The sequence below is a fragment of the Neomonachus schauinslandi genome, chromosome 14 (genome assembly GCF_002201575.2).
Source record: "Neomonachus schauinslandi chromosome 14, ASM220157v2, whole genome shotgun sequence".
NCBI lineage: Eukaryota > Metazoa > Chordata > Mammalia > Carnivora > Phocidae > Neomonachus > Neomonachus schauinslandi.
This window is the reverse complement of record NC_058416.1, coordinates 47,099,640-47,117,923: the sequence shown is the minus strand read 5'-3', so window position 1 is coordinate 47,117,923 and position 18,284 is coordinate 47,099,640. Positions and strand designations below refer to the sequence as shown.

Here is an 18,284-nt window from a genome sequence, read left to right as displayed (position 1 = left end):
CCCTATTCCCGTCACCTTCCGCGTCTCCGTCACCCCTCATCTACTTCTCTGTTCCCATGTCCCTTCCTCTGCCTTTGGTTTTCCTTCATTTTTTACTCCCTGCCTCTTGAGCCCCCAGCATGACTTATCTGAGGCTCACAGCTGACACAGGGCTCTCCTGAGGCTCACGGCCAGATGTCCACACTCCCCAGTGCGTGCTGCATCCCGCTGCATCCAGCTGCATCCCGCCCCGCTTTGCCCTTCACCCTCCAGAGTACCAGTTGCTTCACATTGCCTACATACACTGCTAGGCTCCTGCCAGACCGAGCTCCTGTGTACACTGTTCCCCGTGCCTGGTAGGCCCTCCCCTCCCTTCTCTACCCAGCCAATTACTCTCCTTTTCTCCTCCACGCAGGAGGCATCATCGCCTCCAGAAGCTCTTCCCGGAGGTTCCTCTTGCTCTTATGAGGTGCCGGCACACGTTGGTCATCATATTTTCCACATTATATTGAACGTGTCCACTCACAGGGTTCTGTCTGCCCCCTGGTCAGGGTGCTGATCCATCTTTGCATCCCTGGTACTTAGCATGGGTGGACACACAGTAAATGCCCAGTGGATGTTTGGTGTCAGATGGAGCTAGGAGAGCACATGCTGTGGGAGTGGTTGTAGACTCATTCATTAATTCATCTATCTATCCAATCATCCATTTGCAGTAAACCACAAGGAAACTTGATAGGCAGATGTCTCAAATTTGCAGGACTGAGAAAGACATCTTCCAGGGTAGATGCTCTCAACTGAGGGTGGGGGTATTTCAGACACTCTTATGGGACCTTATCAAGCAACACAGGTTCTCACCCCTTTCTACAGTCCTCTCCCCACTCCTGAGGAGGACCAGAGTTCAGGGCGTTTCCGGTAGGTCACAGATGGCCACATCTCAATTCTTGTTTCTCCACATCCTTGCTGGGTCCCAATGTTATCAGCTCAGAATTAAATAGATATAGGATTAACATATATCTATTCAGCAGCTATATTCTTCCTTAAGATTCCCATTTAGAGTTAAAAACAAAGGAAACTAAAGTGGAGAGGTAAATAATTTGTTCAAAAGAATGACTGTTTTGTGAGCAAGTGAGGACAGTGGAGCAAGGTGAAGGTGAAGGAGAGACCCCTCTGTGGATCTGCACTTGCAGCGTGGATTTGTTCCTAGCCTCCAGGCCTACAGGAGAAACCTCCACGGCGGGGACATTTGGGGAAAGAGGGAAGGATTCAGGGTGGGGATGAGCTTTCTGGTGATGATCCCATGTTAATGGGTGAGCAGCCTCCCTTGTGTGTATAGCACAATTTCATATCTAGAAAAGATGTGAAAAGATCTCTTAACATCTTAGTGGCTTGTGTAATTGGCCATTATTCAAAGGTTTGTGAAGGATGGATCTGTTTAAGCTAAAGAAACTGATGACATGATGAGAAAGGGACAGCTTCACATTCTGAGCAGGGCCACACCCACTTAGGATATACGTGTGGGTTGTTTTTCGCAACCTGGCTTCAGATATTATTGAAAACTCACATCCATTAAAGTTTCCTACCAAGCCCCATCTCTACATACAGAGGTAAGATTTATGAGCAATTTTTAAAATATTATACTTACTCCAGGCCATATAATTAACACAGAGTATCTTTGCATTTTCAAATGCCCATAGTAAGGGGAGTTTTCCTGGATAGTTTTGTTCATTTAGGTATTTATCACTAGAGTAAAACCAAGAAACGTCACACAGGGCTAAAAATTCCACAAAATAAATTTGATACAGTTTGCTAGGATTTGTCTCATTGGACTGCTCGGTTGAAAAGTTGTCTCATCTCAATGCTTTATTGAAGAACAACTTTCAACAGACTTTGACTCTGACATGAAAATAATTGGATTTATGTAAACATACAACATAGATAAACTTATCTTGCTTGTTTGTGACACTGGAATTAAACTGAGGGCTTTCTTCAGATACGGTGCAGCTTTTCATTGTTTTAACAAATTCCACATATTAAAAACTTACTGCAACCATATTCCTCTTTAGTATATCACCATTAAGTGAATTACGAAGCAATATCAAGCTAATTTTCCATAGAAGGTATTCTTAGGGGGAGGGGGAGGGGGTGTACATTTTGCTGAGGCTCTAGTATCCTTTTTAAAATGCTCCCAGCAACCTTGGAATGTGGGTATTATTTCAACTATACATCTTAAGAGAATTAGCATTCTTTGCCCTTCATCCTTTGCTATCATTTTATAGATGTATGTAAATCATACATCTATAAAACTGATTTGTAAAAAACACGGAGGCTCAGAGAGGTGAAGATTTCTTGCCCAAGACAGCACAGCTATGAAACATTGGCGTGAGTTTGGATCTTCCATTTCATCCTCCCGATGCAAGCACCAAATAGCTGATGGAAGGGCACTTATATTTTTTTTTAGCACCAACAATAATTGGATAGACAGGAAAAAATATACCATTCATGGACTGATATCACCGTACAGAGTCAGAGGACTTGAGTTATAATTGTGTGAGTAATGAAGGTGATGATGATGTTAGTAATAATAAATGTAATTGGCTGCTATTAATTATATGTTCATCTGTCCCAAGAACTGCCAGCACAACACTGCGGGAGAACACTGTGAGCACTGCAGAGAGGGTCACTATGGGAACGCCATCCAGGGGTCCTGTAGCGTCTGCATGTGTCCTCATTCAAACAGGTACTATAAGAGCTTGGAAATGATAGGTAGAGACAGGAAGTAGTTTTTGGTGGTTGCCTGGGACTGGGGGTGGAGAGTGGGGGCATAGGGGAAGTGACTGCTAAGGGTGTGGGATCTCTTTTTGGGGTGATGAAAATGTTCTAAAATCGATCACGCTGACAGTTTGTACAACTCTGAATCTACTAAACGCCATCGAATTGTACACTCAAAATGGGCGAGTGGCATGGTATGTGAATTATAGCTCAATAAAGCAGTTATATTTTAAAAAGAACACACAAAAGTGCAAAACAAAAGCAAAACCAACAAGAACAGTTTTTTCAAGCATACATTTGTGCATTTTTCCTTTTCCTCTTTCCTTTCACTCTTCATTCAATGGCTAAACATTATTTACTGAGCACCCAATACGGGGCTGGGAGTTAGCCTTCTCTAGTAAAGTAAAGAAGACTGGCAAAGTCTCTGATCTCATGATGCTTCACCTGGAAAATGTGGGCGGAGGCGGTTGTCACACTCAGGAAGTAAATGCACAAATACATAAGCATAATTTCAGGTAGAGATGGGCTATGCAGTTGATAACAGGGTTATGTGATTGGTAGCGAGTGAGCAGACTCTTTACAGAGGAGTAGGAGGGTTCTCTGGGCAAGGACCAGGGAACAATGAAATGAAATAAACCAGGCAATATCTCAGCAATGAGGGTCTGAGGCCAGGAAAAGACAAGAGACAGCCCCTGTGATTATGTGTTCGTGGAGTTAAGGAGGTGGCTGGAGCGCTGTGTGGGAGAGAGGGCCAGGAGGCAAGGGGGCCAAGGCACCCAGGGTTCAGACCCCATAGGACCTCGCAGGCTCTAGTAAGACACTGGATTTATCCTCAGTGTGATGGAAGCCACAGGCCAGTCCTGAGCCACGGAGTGATGTGACCTGAGTTGTCATTCAGACTCCAGCACGGCAGATACGTTACGTAGCTCGCAACCTGCCACTTACATTTCATGGTAACTCATATTCTATTTGGGCTTGGTACCTCATCCTATTCTTGCTCATTGTGACACGTTCACAGTGGGTCCAAGCAAAATATAACATGTAACTAAACGAAGCAAGAGTTGATTTGAAAGTCAGGAAGCTACCTCAAAGAGTATCAGCAGCACACTGGCTCAGGAGCAAGTGCAGACCACAAGGCTGATTAATATCAGGCCAGTATCTGACAAATTGGCCACGTTGCCAGAAGTCTCTGCCCAGCTGTGGCTTTTCTGAAGATGAGTATTTGAAATGTGCACCCTGCTTTGCTCTCTGTGTATTTGATACTCCTTAAACCTGCCCAGTCCTGGGGCTTTATTTGCAAAGGGATTTATCACTTGATACTTGCCTAGACTTGTTGGAACAGAAGCCAGAGGGAGTAGAAACAAGATTTTCATGGGGTGCTCGGGGAAAGCTTTTCATCTTTGGTTGCAAAACGTATTGTTATCACGAAGGCCAGCTTCTGGCTTTCATGCAGTCGAAGTAACGCACAGTTCCTCAGATTTATCAATGAAACACTATTTTTATCTAATTCTCTCTCCAGCGATATTCGTACTGTTGATGATTTCTTTTTTTATATATATTTAATTTAATTAATTTATTTATTTGAGAGAGAGAGAGTGAGAAAGAGCACAAGATGGGGGAAGGTCAGAGGGAGAAGCAGACCTCCCTGCTGAGCAGGGAGCCCGATGCGGGACTCGATCCCAGGACTCCAGGATCATGACCTGAGCCGAAGGCAGTCGCCCAACCAACTGAGCCACCCAGGCGCCCCTGTTGATGAATTTCTAACTGTCCCTTTAGAAGTATAACTCTATCCATCTATTAGGCCAAGAGAAGCTTCCTAGATAAGAATTCTCTTATCAGCAAATGATAAATGGAGTTATTTTCCCTCAGATTTACTCAGTGTAATGTTCATAGACATTTCCCAAGGCAACAGTTTTTTCGTGATCTGCTCACTTAATTTAAAAAAAAAAAAAAAGCTTCTCAAATATGCACTAGTTTAGGATGAAAAGAGAGAATCAGAATGCCACAGCTTGATTTGAAAAATGTAAAAATCACCAATGATTGTGCCCACAGAAATACCTAGATGGGCAAGCCTGCTCTGTACCTTGGTCCCTCTGGCCTGGCCCTTTTTCTTCCTGGGAGATAATACGCCCAATATGAAGGAACTAGAATAAACAAGGAGGAAAATTTTTTGAAGAATCAGAACTCTGTGTTCTTTTTTTCTGCCTAGACTTGTTTTATTCCTTCCTTGTTATTCCTGGAAAAAATGCTGTTGTAATCATCTCTTCCAAAGTGAGTTACTTTGCTCTGTCTCAAGCGAAGGAATGTATTTCTCTAAGCCAAAAATAAAACCAGATAAATGCCTTCGGTCCTTATTTACCAAGATACGCCCGATGTGAGCTGAAATAGTACATCATTATCTATACAAGTCTTAATGGACACAGTTTTCTTCACATAAAAAGCAACCAGACTCTTGGTGTCTATTTCCACTTAATGCAAGTCAGTGCTTTGTAGCAAAAAAATAATGAGCAGGAAGCCTATCGATTTATGTTTTTACTGAGGCTTTTTTCTGTCTTCCTTCAAGTTTTGCCACTGGCTGTGTTGTGAATGGGGGAAACATGAGGTGCTTCTGCAAACCCGGATACACAGGCACACAGTGCGAAAGGTGGGTGCGGCCCCTCCCCCCACTCCCACCCCTCGCCTCCCTCATCCCCCCAGCCCAGGGGAGGGTGGGCTCTGCAGTCAGGCTGCAGCAGGCTCGGGCTGTGGGTGGGGCTGTGCTGGGTCGGGGCTCGGAGCTGGGTGGGGCTGTTGGTTCACTGAGGCTGGAAAAGGTCCCTAGGGGAAAATACAAGACTGCTCACTTAATAAATCATTAACTTCCTTCTCTTTCTTTTTACATGTTTCAGAAATTTGAGAATGAGGCCCAACATATCATAGCCCTATATACCCCTAACACACATCCCTACATACTCCTATCCCCCTGCACACTCCCTCGTACCCCTCCCCCTCCACATCCCTACAGACTTATACCCCCTACGTGTCCTTACTTACCCCTACCTTCATAGAAATTCTTCCTTACATACTCCTACCCCACTATACACATCCCTACATATCCCCACCCACCACACACGTGTCCTTATATATCCCTTCCTGGCACACATATCCCTACCTAGCCCTAGCTCCGTAGAAACTCATCCCTACATACTCCTTGCCCTACAGATGCATCCCTATGTACCCCTACCCCACATACAACCCTACTTGCCTGGAAACACACATACAACTCGTCATATTCCTATATGCACACACATATCCACAGCCCTAAATATTCCTACACACACACACGCACACGCACACCTATCCCTACACATCATCCCCTCTCTATCCCCACCCATTATGAACACCTGCAGGACAGTCTATGGCATTCATTTCTGAATCACTACTACCTACCTCGGCACTGTTCATGTAACAGGTGTTCAGTAATGAAACAAAAGAATAAATGTTGCAAAATGGAAACTATGAACTTAATTATGAAGGGCCGTGGAGCCAAGCTTTAGTTATTCAGGAATAAATTTTCATGATTAGCTACCATACATAGGGCACTGCCAAGCATCGTAAGGGCTATAAAAGGTATTCACAGTCTACCTGGGGAAGATAGCACATATATATTTGAAAAAGTAACAGTGTAGCATTTGAATCATATGGACAACATATTTTTAAATTTAAAATAACTTTATCATAAAATCAATACATACTTATAAAAATGATGTAATACAGGTGAGCAAAGAACCAACGAGGGTCGGGCTTGGTTAGTACTTGGATGGGAGGCCCACTACACCTCTGTAGCCCTATATACTTGTGCATGCTCACATAATCCTACTTATAATCATTTTATTTATGGAAAACCCCAGTTAAAACTTGTATATTCTTACTAATCAATCTGTGTGCACAGATGTTTTCTTAAAAACAAGAATAGATTGTCGTTTTACTTTGTTTCGACTTGCTTTCTCATCTACTGGAAGGTTAGCACTATCTTTCCATATCAGTAAGTATTCACTCATAACATTGTGTCAGAACCAAAAAGTTCTGGAATCTACTGCTGGTCTTTGAGATAGTTTTACTGTTTTCCATTCAAAGCTGCGCTGAAAGGAAATCCTTACAGCGAATTATTTGTGTGCATAAATCCTCAAGATATAATTAACAGAAGTGGGTCTCTTGGATCAAAGGATAGGTGCGTTTTTCAGGCTTTTGATACATTTTGCCAAATTGCCTTCCAGAAAAGTCATCCTTGTTTCTATTCCTACCAGTAGCAAAAGAGCAAGTGCTGCGGCCAGTGATACTAGAAATGATCAAATTTTATTTTTTATTAAAGATTTTATTTATTTATTTGACAGAGAGAGAGACAGCGAGAGCAGGAACACAAGCAGGGGGACTGGGAGAGGGAGAAGCAGGCTTCCCACAGAGCAGGGAGCCCGATGCGGGGCTCGATCCCAGGACCCTGAGATCATGACCTGAGCCGAAGGCAGACGTTTAACGACTGAGCCACCCAGGCGCCCGAAACAATCAAATTTTAAAATATTTGCCAATTTGGGGCACCTGGGTGGCTCAGTCGTTAAGCGTCTGCCTTCGGCTCAGGTCATGATCCCCAGGTGTTGGGGGCAAGTGTTTATCATTTTAATTTGCATTTCTTTTTTTAATAATTAGCTTGGATTTTTTTCATGTGCTTATTGACCATTTGTAGATCTTATTTTTTGGATCACTTTCTGGGTCTTTTACTCATTTTTTTTCCCTAGTGGAATGTTCTTTCCTTTTTTTTTATTGGTTTGTACAAATTCTTTGGAAAGAAATGAACCTTTCGTACTGTATGTTGCAGATATTTTTCTCAGTTTGTTTTTTGTTTGTATGGTTTTTTTTTTTTTTGGTTTTCTGTTTTGTTATATGTATCTATTCTTGTATTCTTCAGGCGGTCAGTCATTGGAGTTATGCTTAGGGAGGTTATAAAAATGTTTATGCAGTTTTTTGGTACTTTTATGGTTTTATTTCTTCATGTTGGTGAAGATTTGGAAGCTAGCCTTTTGGTGGTGTCATGGCATCTCACGTGGCAGGTAGAGTTAGGGTCAACAATGTACAGCCAGAATCGGCCAGGGTCCAAGTAACTCTGACTATCCCAGGATCCCATCACATGACCTGGGGCCCAGGCTGCATGAAATACACATAGTAATCGGCTGCATCCCAGAACCAAACTCAGTAGGGTGAGATGTTCACACTAGGGGAGGCACAAGGAAAGTAGGCCAATTAGGGGCCTGGCCGATTCCCAGCCCTCATGTCACACTCACTGCAGGATGTGTGCTCATGGAGTAAATGGGGCAGCTTTTCCCTCTCTTCCTCTCAGGCTGTCACACTCTTGTTCTCTCCCCCACCTCTCTCTCTTTTGTCAAGCACATGTAGTTGAATTCACTAAAGGTCAATGTGCATTTACAAGATTTCAACATGAACTTAGACTCGTTTCTGTACATTTTATTTGATCTTTGTGCCATTATCATTTCCATGTCATTTCTGAAAGTGTAAAAGGCCTTTTGATATTTGGTTGAGCAAGGCTTCCCCCATAACCCTTATTTAAAATGTTTTCCGGGGCGCCTGGGTGGCTCAGTCGTTAAGCGTCTGCCTTCGGCTCAGGTCATGATCCCAGGGTCCTGGGATCGAGCCCCGCATCGGGCTCCCTGCTCAGCGGGAAGCCTGCTTCTCCCTCTTCCACTCCCCCTGCTTGTGTTCCCTCTCTCACTGTGTCTCTCTCTGTCAAATAAATGGGGTCTTTAAAAAAATAAATAAATAAAATAAAATGTTTTCCTTGGCCATTCTGGCATGTTATTTTCCTGGATAAACTTTAGAAGAGTTTTACCTAATTTCAATAACCAGAAAACGTATTCAGCTGGATTTCATAGGAAGAAGGCAGGGCCACTCTAGACTGGGGTTATCTGAGACATTTGATGGACAGCGTGGGACCTAGGTAGATCTAAGGGATAACAAGAGCCCGGTGGGGCTGGAAGGTAGCTCAAGTCAGTGAAGTAATGCAAGAAAACCCAAGGGCCTCTAGGATACTTGGCATGGGAGGAAGGGGCAGACTGCCTTATCATGGGGATCCCTGAGCATCAGCTTCGGGGCTGGGCACTGTCCTGTGATAAAAAGAAGCAATTTCAAGGTTCTATTTTCCATTTCTGCAGGAGGAACATTGCCCACAATTGCCTCACATCTCTTATTCATTCCTTCTTTCGATGAAAAATGTATGGAGATCCTAATACATGCCTGGCACTGGGCTAAGCACTAGAGAGACGGCAACAGCTGGGGCAGAGACTCTGCCCTCCGGGTTGTACAGCCCCAAGGCGGGCAGGTACACAAACCCGCTGCTGAAACAGTGACCAAGAACATGACCATGACCGGGCTGGGTGGGGCTGCTGTGGGAGGGGCCTCCAACCAGCCTCGAGGGGTGAGGTTGAGGGACGGGAGGGGCCGCTCTACTGAGGCAGGAAGGATGATGGGTGGGATGGACGATGGGAAGTTTCTTCCAGGCTCTGCGGTTGAAAAGCTGTGAGATTCCCACCTGGGAGAGGCATCCTAGTGTAATCCTCCTTAACGGTTCTTAACGAACAATGAAGCAGAAAGCGGCAACAGACTGGCTGAGACATCCGTTTGGCAGGCCGCAGATTTGAAAAGAGAAATTTTTAATTAACAGTTCTCGCAGCTCATGTTTGTTACATTTGCTGTCTCAGGAAAGCAAATGGGTGCTTCTTAATTTTTTTTTTTTTAAACTTTTCCACAGGTAAATGCCATATTAATGTCAAATTTTTTCATTTGCTGAACATTTCTTGAGGACCTACTCTGTGCCAGGCATCATCCCGGCACTAGTCATTAGAGATGCATTGGTAGGTACAAGGACAGGATAGGGTGAAAAGGAAAAATATAAGCAGGAGCCGGCGGGGCAGAGGAGGGAGCAGCCAATCTGAGGACTGGGGTAGGAAAGGCTTCCCAGCTCGTACGGTGCTCTGGGGCACGTTTCTCCCTCGGCCCCTCAGAGCCACAGATGACAAATATGTTCTCTGTTCTTTATTTGTTGTCCCAATGCCATCTAGGAAATCAGGAAGTTTCACTTCACTCCATTGTGTTTGGACACTACCTTAAAATGAGAATAAGGCAACCAGTTATTTCTGTAATGGGTAATTAACGCTTTTGGCAAGAGTAAGGAAAAGGTGGAATCAAACTTCCTGGGTATTTATGTGACTTTGATATGAAGGATTTTGAAATTATGTATCTTTTACGTGGAAAGTTTAGATATAGGTGAGCCATCTAAAAATAAAGTATTTAAAACATAGATCTTTGGCCTCGGTGGCTCAGTCGTTAAGCGTCTGCCTTCGGCTCAGGTCATGATCCCAGGGTCCTGGGATTGAGCCCCGTGTCAGGCTCTCTGCTCCTCGGGAAGCCTGCTTCTCCTTCTCCCTCTGCCTCTCCCCCCACCACTCATGTCATCTTTATCACTCTCACTACCTCTTTCTCAAATAAATAAATAAAATCTTAAAAAAAAAACATAGATCTTTTGCATAGGATGGTTTGTTAAGTAGAACACGGGGCCTGTTACACAAAGTAAAGCCTTATGCCAACTTGCTCAGTAGACTTAGATAAGCCACCTCTGCGTAGTTACCTTCTTGATAATTAGGGAATACATGGGTTTTCTGCTTCTGGTCTACTTTCTGAAATGTAATAATTCCAAATGATACCGATTATATGTAGATGCATATGTACCTGAATATTTCATCATGTCTTAGAATGGTATTTCCTTTTTATTGAGTGTCTATTATGTGCAGGCATTGTATTATATTCTTCACTACATTTTTATCTCATATTCATCCATCAGAACAGGTATTGTTAGTGCAATTATTCACTTATTCCTTCTGCATATACTTACCTGGCACCTAATACGGGCGCAGGCACTTTCCCAGGTGCTAGCGATGTATCAGCCAGAGAATCCATGCCCCTGTGGAGTTTACATTTTCATGACAGGAGGAGATGAAGGCACCAAAGCTTGAAGGGTGAAGATAACAGCCCACGGCTATACAGCACATGGTGGAGGTGGGGGTCCAGCCAGATCTTCCAGATTGAGAGCCTATGTCCTTTGCTCTGTATCACCAATGTCCCCATTGGTGAAGCCTGTGTAAATTACCTAACAGTGCTTTGATGCAAAGCTTAAATTTGGGGAAGAGAGTCAAATACCACATTCTCTTGATTCTATCAATTCCATTGATGATAAGCTACCACACACACATTGAGTTAATGACAATTTTGGGGGGATACAGTGGGTGTGGAACTTTGCTAATAGACGGAAATATTTTAGTTTCCATCCCAATTCCAGAAAATTAACATGTGTCTTTTGTTTTTTTAAGATTTTATTTATTTATGAGAGAGAGAGCACGAGCGTGGGGAGGGGCAGAGGGAGACGGAGAAGCAGATTCCCCACTGAGCAGGGAGCCTGCTGCAGGGCTTGATCCCAGGACCCTGAGATCATGACCTGAGCCGAAGGCAGACGCTTAACTGACTGAGCCACCCAGGCACCCCTGTTTGTCGTTTTTTTTTTTTTTTTTTTTTAATAGAAACTCAGAATCAAGGAAATGTCTTTTAAATAAGGAACTGAATTCTCATCACTAAATTATCTAGAATAATAAAGGCTCCAAGCCAAGGGTAGGCACTGTAACTGCTCTCAGTTGTTTAAGGTGGTTAAATATAGCACTGCAGCAATTAATTAGGGCAAATATGGATTATGCAGGCTTGAAATAGTCCAGTAGGAAATATTAATAAAATCTCCTTTTGAACAAATTTTGAAATTATATGAATTTTACTTTAAATTTTTCTTTGAGGAAATTAGCCATAAAGTAAGCAATATTTCATTGTGTGATATCTTCAGGAACATAACTCTTGCATAAAATTCATCCACCCCTGATTTTCATATTGGTCAAACCACTGGATCCTGTGTGTATTTTGTTCATTTGCCCTTCAACTCTAGGGGTAATTGAGGATTTTATTGTCCTGATATCAAGGAGGAGGGATCAAGCTCTGCCCACCTTCCACTTTCTCTGTTCTTATTCAAGTCATAAATATCTCTGTATTGAGACACATTCATTCCTGCAAGTCAGTGTCAGCCATCCTGTCATAGGGTTACAGTGTCCCAAACAGGGAGTTAGAAGATGAAGAAAATTGGATGGAACAAATGATGAGTTCTTTGGGTGTTTCTCCTCTTCTTCTTTATTTTGGGTAGGTGTGCACCAGGATATTTTGGGAATCCCCAGAAGCTTGGAGGTAGCTGCCAACCATGCAATTGTAACAGCAATGGCCAGTCGGGCAGTTGTCACCCCCTGACTGGAGGTAAGATGGACTCACACCTTTGTTAACCTGCATTTATCAATGTGGTATAAAATAGCAGGCAAAGAACCCTGGCACATATTTCCGGGAGGCCTAATACACAAGTCCAGTGAACAAATTGTCAAATTGTCTCCTTGTTTTGACAACCTTGGGAATGCTTAGGTAGTATTTACAGTTTGGTAAATAACTTACTTCAAGTCAGCTTTTTTAAAAAAGATAAATTGTTTTAAAACTCAACTAATTATAGCCAAACTAACCTCAGCTCCTACTTCGGTGATTTTGCTAAGATCTCCCTTGGCATTATAAGATTATCATCACATCAGTTTTCTTCATGTGTGTGACTAAAGAAGTCAACACATTCTTTCTCGGATAGCAGTAAATGTCTGGGATGTGGGTGGTATAGCTGGGATGGATTTCACGTGCCAAGGAAAAGACAATTATTAGGAGTTAGTATGGGTTCATTAGGAACAACTAGGAAGAAAAAGGAAGATGGTTTTCTTCTTTCTTTGACAGAGAATATTAACATGATTTACCAAGAAAATATCACGGATATATGTAATGCCAAACCTTAGATTAAATATCTTATTTTATGGTTATGGACAGGATGAAGAACTAAACCCAGAATGTGTGGATTAGATCTGTTCAAGTGACTGTTCCAAAGGAATGTAGAGTAAATGCATTATTATCAGTCTAGAATGAGGTATCTATTGACATGCACTGGGACTTAATTCTTGGCTCCATCTTGTTCAACACTGTTGACCTAAATGGAAATATAAAAGGCATGCTCATCCAGTTATCAGATGACACAAAGTTGGGAGAGACAGAAAGTGCCTCCTATGGCACATTTAGAATACTTAAGGGACTCAACAGTCTGGAACGATGGGCCAATTCTAACAAGATACCATATGTTAGGGATAAGCACGTGGTCCTATAATTGAATGGCATAAAAATAAGTGTGTGATAAGGGAGATGTGGCTTAGTAGCAAGAGGTGAAAAAGACTGAGGTCTCAATCGGCCCCAAGTTCAATATGGCTCAGGAGAGTAAGGTGGCCCCTAGGACGCCTCATATGATCTTAGTCTAAAACCAAGTGGTCTGCCGTTCCCTGGTATGCTGCTCATGTAAGTCCTCATTAGAGGCTTATGTCTCTAGAAGACAATAGACAAGCTACAGTTTGTTCAGAAAGAGGGTAAGACTTTGAAAAAACTCGGGGCCATGTCACATGAAGGATCAACAAACCAGGACCGTGAAAAGAAGACTTGGAGAGGACATATTTGAAAGGCTGAGTGTGGGAGAAGGGTTGGTTTTATGCATGTGGCATAAGAGGTAGAACCCAAGGAGTGGAAGCTAGAGGGAGATCTACTTTAAATCATCCTAAGGAAGACGTGTCAGGGGTTTAAAGATGAAAAGGACTGTTTTAGAAAAAATGAGTTTCTACTATGACTGTAAGTATTCAAAGAGAAGCTCCAACATCACACACAGCATATTCATGAGATTAATATCTTTTCAACCCTCTTTGTCTCCTACTCTAACAACAAGAACAACAACAACGAAAGCAACCTGAAGTGAGGATGATAACTATGTGTTTCCCAAATGGAACAAAATGCTCACACATGAGACTTTTTGTTCCTGTGAGCTTTTTTTTTTTTCTCTTTTTCATTCTTTCTTTTTCTTTTAATTAATAACCCAAAACTCATATTTTAAATAATAACCTAAAAACTCAAACTTGTTGAGAAAATTGCACTGATAAATCAATCATCTGCATGAGCCAAGTTCCCCCCCCCAGACTATTCGAGATGCTGTGGGAGATTGTGAAGAAAATAAAACCATGTTTCCTGGCCCTAAGGCATTTATAGTCTAATCGAGAAAATGGAAGTGACGTAACAATACATACACATAATAATGAGTTTAAAAAACGGATGAGTAAGAAAAACCTATGATTATATATATAATAAATTTAAAAGTCTACAAATATATAGAAAGGAGACATTGTCTTTGAGTGGTGGGATCAAAGGTGATGTCTTTATATTATTTTTCTGATTTTCCCAAATTTTCCATGATGAACTTACATTATTTATTTTACAATTAAAAATAAATATGGTTTAAAATATATGTATATACACACAAAGTGTGGATTATTGCCCGCTGCTGAGAAGACAAAACATGAAAGTCTCCTTGTAGCATGTCTAGGAAAATTTTGAGCTTTGAGATTTCCTGTGGTGAAGTTAGATTATTTTTCTAGAGGGAAGGGACAGGACAGTTCATTGTAACAATGCATGGTATGGGAGAAAGAGTAGAAATTGAAAGAATAAAGAATGTCCAAGGATGACCAGTAGGCTTTCCTGACTAATTGCGAACCTCAAATCTAGCTTGTATCTCTGGTAATTAGCTCTTTGGGTCCACTAACATTGTGTGCATATTTCTCTATCTCAGTATCTGTCACGCTGTTGTGTGATTTTTCTGCCTCTCCCATGGGACCAGGGAACTACAGTACAGCAGGGATTTTTGTCTTAATAGCTTCGTATTTCCTGTATGTGGCACAACACCATGGCACACTGTGGACGCCCAAAGGTGCTCATTCAGTGTTTATTGAATGTTCTTGAATGCCACTGGAAGAGATGTCAGCAGTTATATAGGAAGATCAAATGAAGAAAGCCTTAACACTAATGATTAAGGGTTTTAATTAGATAAGAATATCATGACCCTTTAGAGAAGAAACTGAATATACAGTCAGGGAGGTCACGAGAGAAGTTCCTACAGCAAGACTGGTGGGAGATGGGAAAGCTCCCGGAACAATGGTATGGGTGAAGAAGGGAAAAGGGAAGAGCCAGCAATGCTGGATAGTTGGGTGACTAAAATCTTCCCAAACTAGCTTTTCTGAAAGCCAAGTTAAAAAGCAGATGAAGCGGAAGTTTAATAATAATATCTTCTTTGGTTATCCCTCTTTTCAGACTGCATAAACCAAGAGCCCAAAGACAGCAGCCCTGGAGAAGAATGTGATGGTGAGAAAAGAAAGCCCCCTCTCCTTTCTGACTTGTGGGGTTTAGTTTAAGATATGTGAGCCTCATGCTGGGACGTGCAATTTCCAGGCTGGGAAAGCAAAGGTGGGAGGGAGTGGGGGGAGGACTTCTTAGGGTCAAGTCCAGCCTCTGTCAACTCATAGCTGTATGACCCTGGGCAAGTGACCTGATTTCTCCAAGCCTCAGTTTCATCATTTGTAAAATGGACATAATAACTATACGTACCTCACAGATTTGCTGGAAAAATGCTGATAAATCTCTTATCCCAGTGCCTGGTAAATAGCAAGCTCTTGATAAATAAAAGCTGTTTATTATTATTTTTCCACATACAAAATAAGTAACATGTTGCATAGAATCACCATGGTTCCCAATTTTATTGAGATATAATTGACATGCAACATGTGTTAAAGTGTGCCACATAATGATTTGATATCTGTATATATTGTGAAATGATTATCACAGTAAGTTTAGTTAATAGCCTCACATAGTTAAACAAATTTTTTTCCTAGTGATAAGAACTTTTAAGACAGACTGTCTTAGCAACTTCCAAATATACAGTACAGTGTTGTTAATTATAGTCACCCTGTTGTACATTATTACATCCCCAGGACTTACTTATCTTATAACTGGAAGTTTGTACCTTTTGACTCCCTTTACCCATTTCCCCCACTCCACCACTTCTTTTTAAAAATGCTCCCAGTCTAGAGATCTCTCTTTTGCAGAATCTGCATCCCTACCAAGAAGTCCAGGATTGTGATTTTTGCCTGTCATGTCCTATGTGCATATTAACTGGGCTGTACAGCTCTTGTGTTCTGTTAGCATTCCTGTGGCACCAGCCTGCAGCACGTTTGCCTTTGACTGTGGCCCCTACAGATTGTGACAGCTGTGTGATGACACTCTTGAACGACCTGGCCACCATGGGTGATGAACTCCACCTGGTCAAGTCTCAGCTTCACGGCCTGAGGGCCAGTGCCGGCTCGCTGGAGCAGATGAAGCACTTGGAGACCCAGATCAAGGACCTGAGGGTAAATACCCTGGGCACCCAGCACAAATGCCAGGCCCAGAATAGCTCCTTGGTGCATAGATGCTGCATGCATGAGTGCCCCTCAAGCAGGAGAGGGGGAGGTGTTGACTGTTTAAGGCTCGGGGGGGCTTTCCTTCCCCTGATTCAAATGATGACTAGGTTTTTACTGCTGGAAAGTACTAGTGAACACACAAAACTGATACTTCTAAGTGAACATTCTTTACTTACTGCATGTTTCTGGGCTAATTTTTCTTCTAGAACCCTTAGCTAAGTATCTTGCATTCAGAAGAATCAAAAACAGATTTGTATTACATTGGTATTCGTTCTTCAAATGTTTGATGGAAATCTCCTATGAAGCCCTGTGGGCCTGGGATTTTCTCTGTTGGAAGATTTTTTTGTTTTTTGAGTTTTGTTTTTTTCTTTCAATAAACCATAAGTCCAATCTTTAAAAAATAGATATGGGACTATTGGGGTTATCTGTTTCTTCTTTTTTTTTTTTTTATATACTTTGTTTTTTTTAAGATTTTTTTTATTTATTTGAGAGACAGAATGAGAGAGAGAGCACATGAGAGGGGGGAGGGTCAGAGGGAGAAGCAGACTCCCTGCTGAGCAGGGAGCCCGATGTGGGACTCGATCCTGGGACTCCAGGATCATGACCTGAGCCGAAGGCAGTCGCTCAACCAACTGAGCCACCCAGGCGCCCTGTCTGTTTCTTCTTGAGTGATATTTGGTAATTTGTGCCTTTCAAATAATTTTTTCATTTCATCTAAATTATCAAATGTATTGACATAAAACTGTTCATAGTTTTTCCATCTTATCCTTTTAATATCTGCAAAATCTGTAGTAATACCCTCTCATGCATTCCTGATACTGATAATTTATGTCTTAGCTCTTTTTCTTGATTATTCTGGCTAGAGGTTTATCAGTTTTAATGATCTTCTTATTTCATTGATTTTCCCCATTATTTTTCTGGTTTTGATTTCATTGATTTCTGCTGTTATTTATATTTTTTCTTCCTCCTGCTTGCTTTGGTGTTTAATTAGCTATTCATTTTCTAGATTCTTAAGATGAAAGCTTATCTTACTGATTCAAACCTTTCTTGTTTCCAATATAAGCATTTAATGTTATGAATTTCCCCCAAAGCACTACCTCAGCTATATTGCACACATTTTGAAATGTTGTGTTTTCATTTTTGTTCAGTTCAAAAGATTTTCTAATTTCCTTATGACATATCTTTGATCCCTGAATTATTTGGAAATGTGTTGTTTAATTTCCAAACTGGGCATTTTCCAGGTAACTTCTTGTTATCGATTTCTAATTTAATTCCGTTGTGTTCAAAGAACATACTTTATATGATTCCAGTTTTTAAAAATGTGTTGAGGTTTGTTTCATAGCCCAGGATATGGTTCATCTGGGACAATATTCTATGTGCACTTGGAAAGAAGGTGGCCCAGAGGATATCCAAGAGGAGAAGTAATAGGGCCTGAAGTGCCCCACAGAGCCAGAGTCAGGCTCCCGGGGGGAAACTGAGGGCACTTCTGCCTATGAATGGAACCTTAAAAAAAAAAAACAACCTTGAAACTGCCCAGTGTTCATTGTTGAACAATGAGTATATGAGAAACTAGAAAAGCTACAGACCTGGACATGATTCACAAACCAGGGTCTGTACTAGAATGTGACATCCTCAACATCACCATAGGGTACAAGTCCTAAGCTGCCAATGTAAGACCTGGTTCTGGCCTTGGGGATCATGGGTAGGAGTGGTGATGACTATAAGATCACTGGTCAGGGCACAGAGAGTGCAGAGAGAAAGGGAGACAGTATTTACCTGCAGACATTGGAATAGACAAATATCAACACAAAAGACATCCAGCAGAAGCAACCATTAAGAGATGAGTTCCCTCTAGGTAAAATGAATATCCTAAGACAATCTGAAAATTACTTTGAAGAATAACGATTCAATTGAAAGAACAAGAAATTAGAAAATTGTTAAAAACACTAGAAACCAAACAAGAGGGGTAGATATGAAAAGATCCAGTTAAAAATCATGGAAATGAAAAAAAAATTTACTCATTGAAGTGAAAGAATTCAGTAGAGGAGATAAACCCTA

General features: G+C 41.8%; 1 protein-coding gene across 1 annotated transcript in view; it reads left to right on the top strand.

Moving 5' to 3' along the window:
- LAMA3 (laminin subunit alpha 3) overlaps window positions 1-18,284 on the top strand; it is a 77,529-nt gene that overhangs the window by 5,210 nt on the left and 54,035 nt on the right. Inside the window, 5 exon segments of the mRNA XM_021686060.2 lie at window positions 2,607-2,716; window positions 5,312-5,392; window positions 12,029-12,135; window positions 15,082-15,132; window positions 16,024-16,175. Coding sequence (XP_021541735.2) covers window positions 2,607-2,716; window positions 5,312-5,392; window positions 12,029-12,135; window positions 15,082-15,132; window positions 16,024-16,175 — 501 coding nt within the window.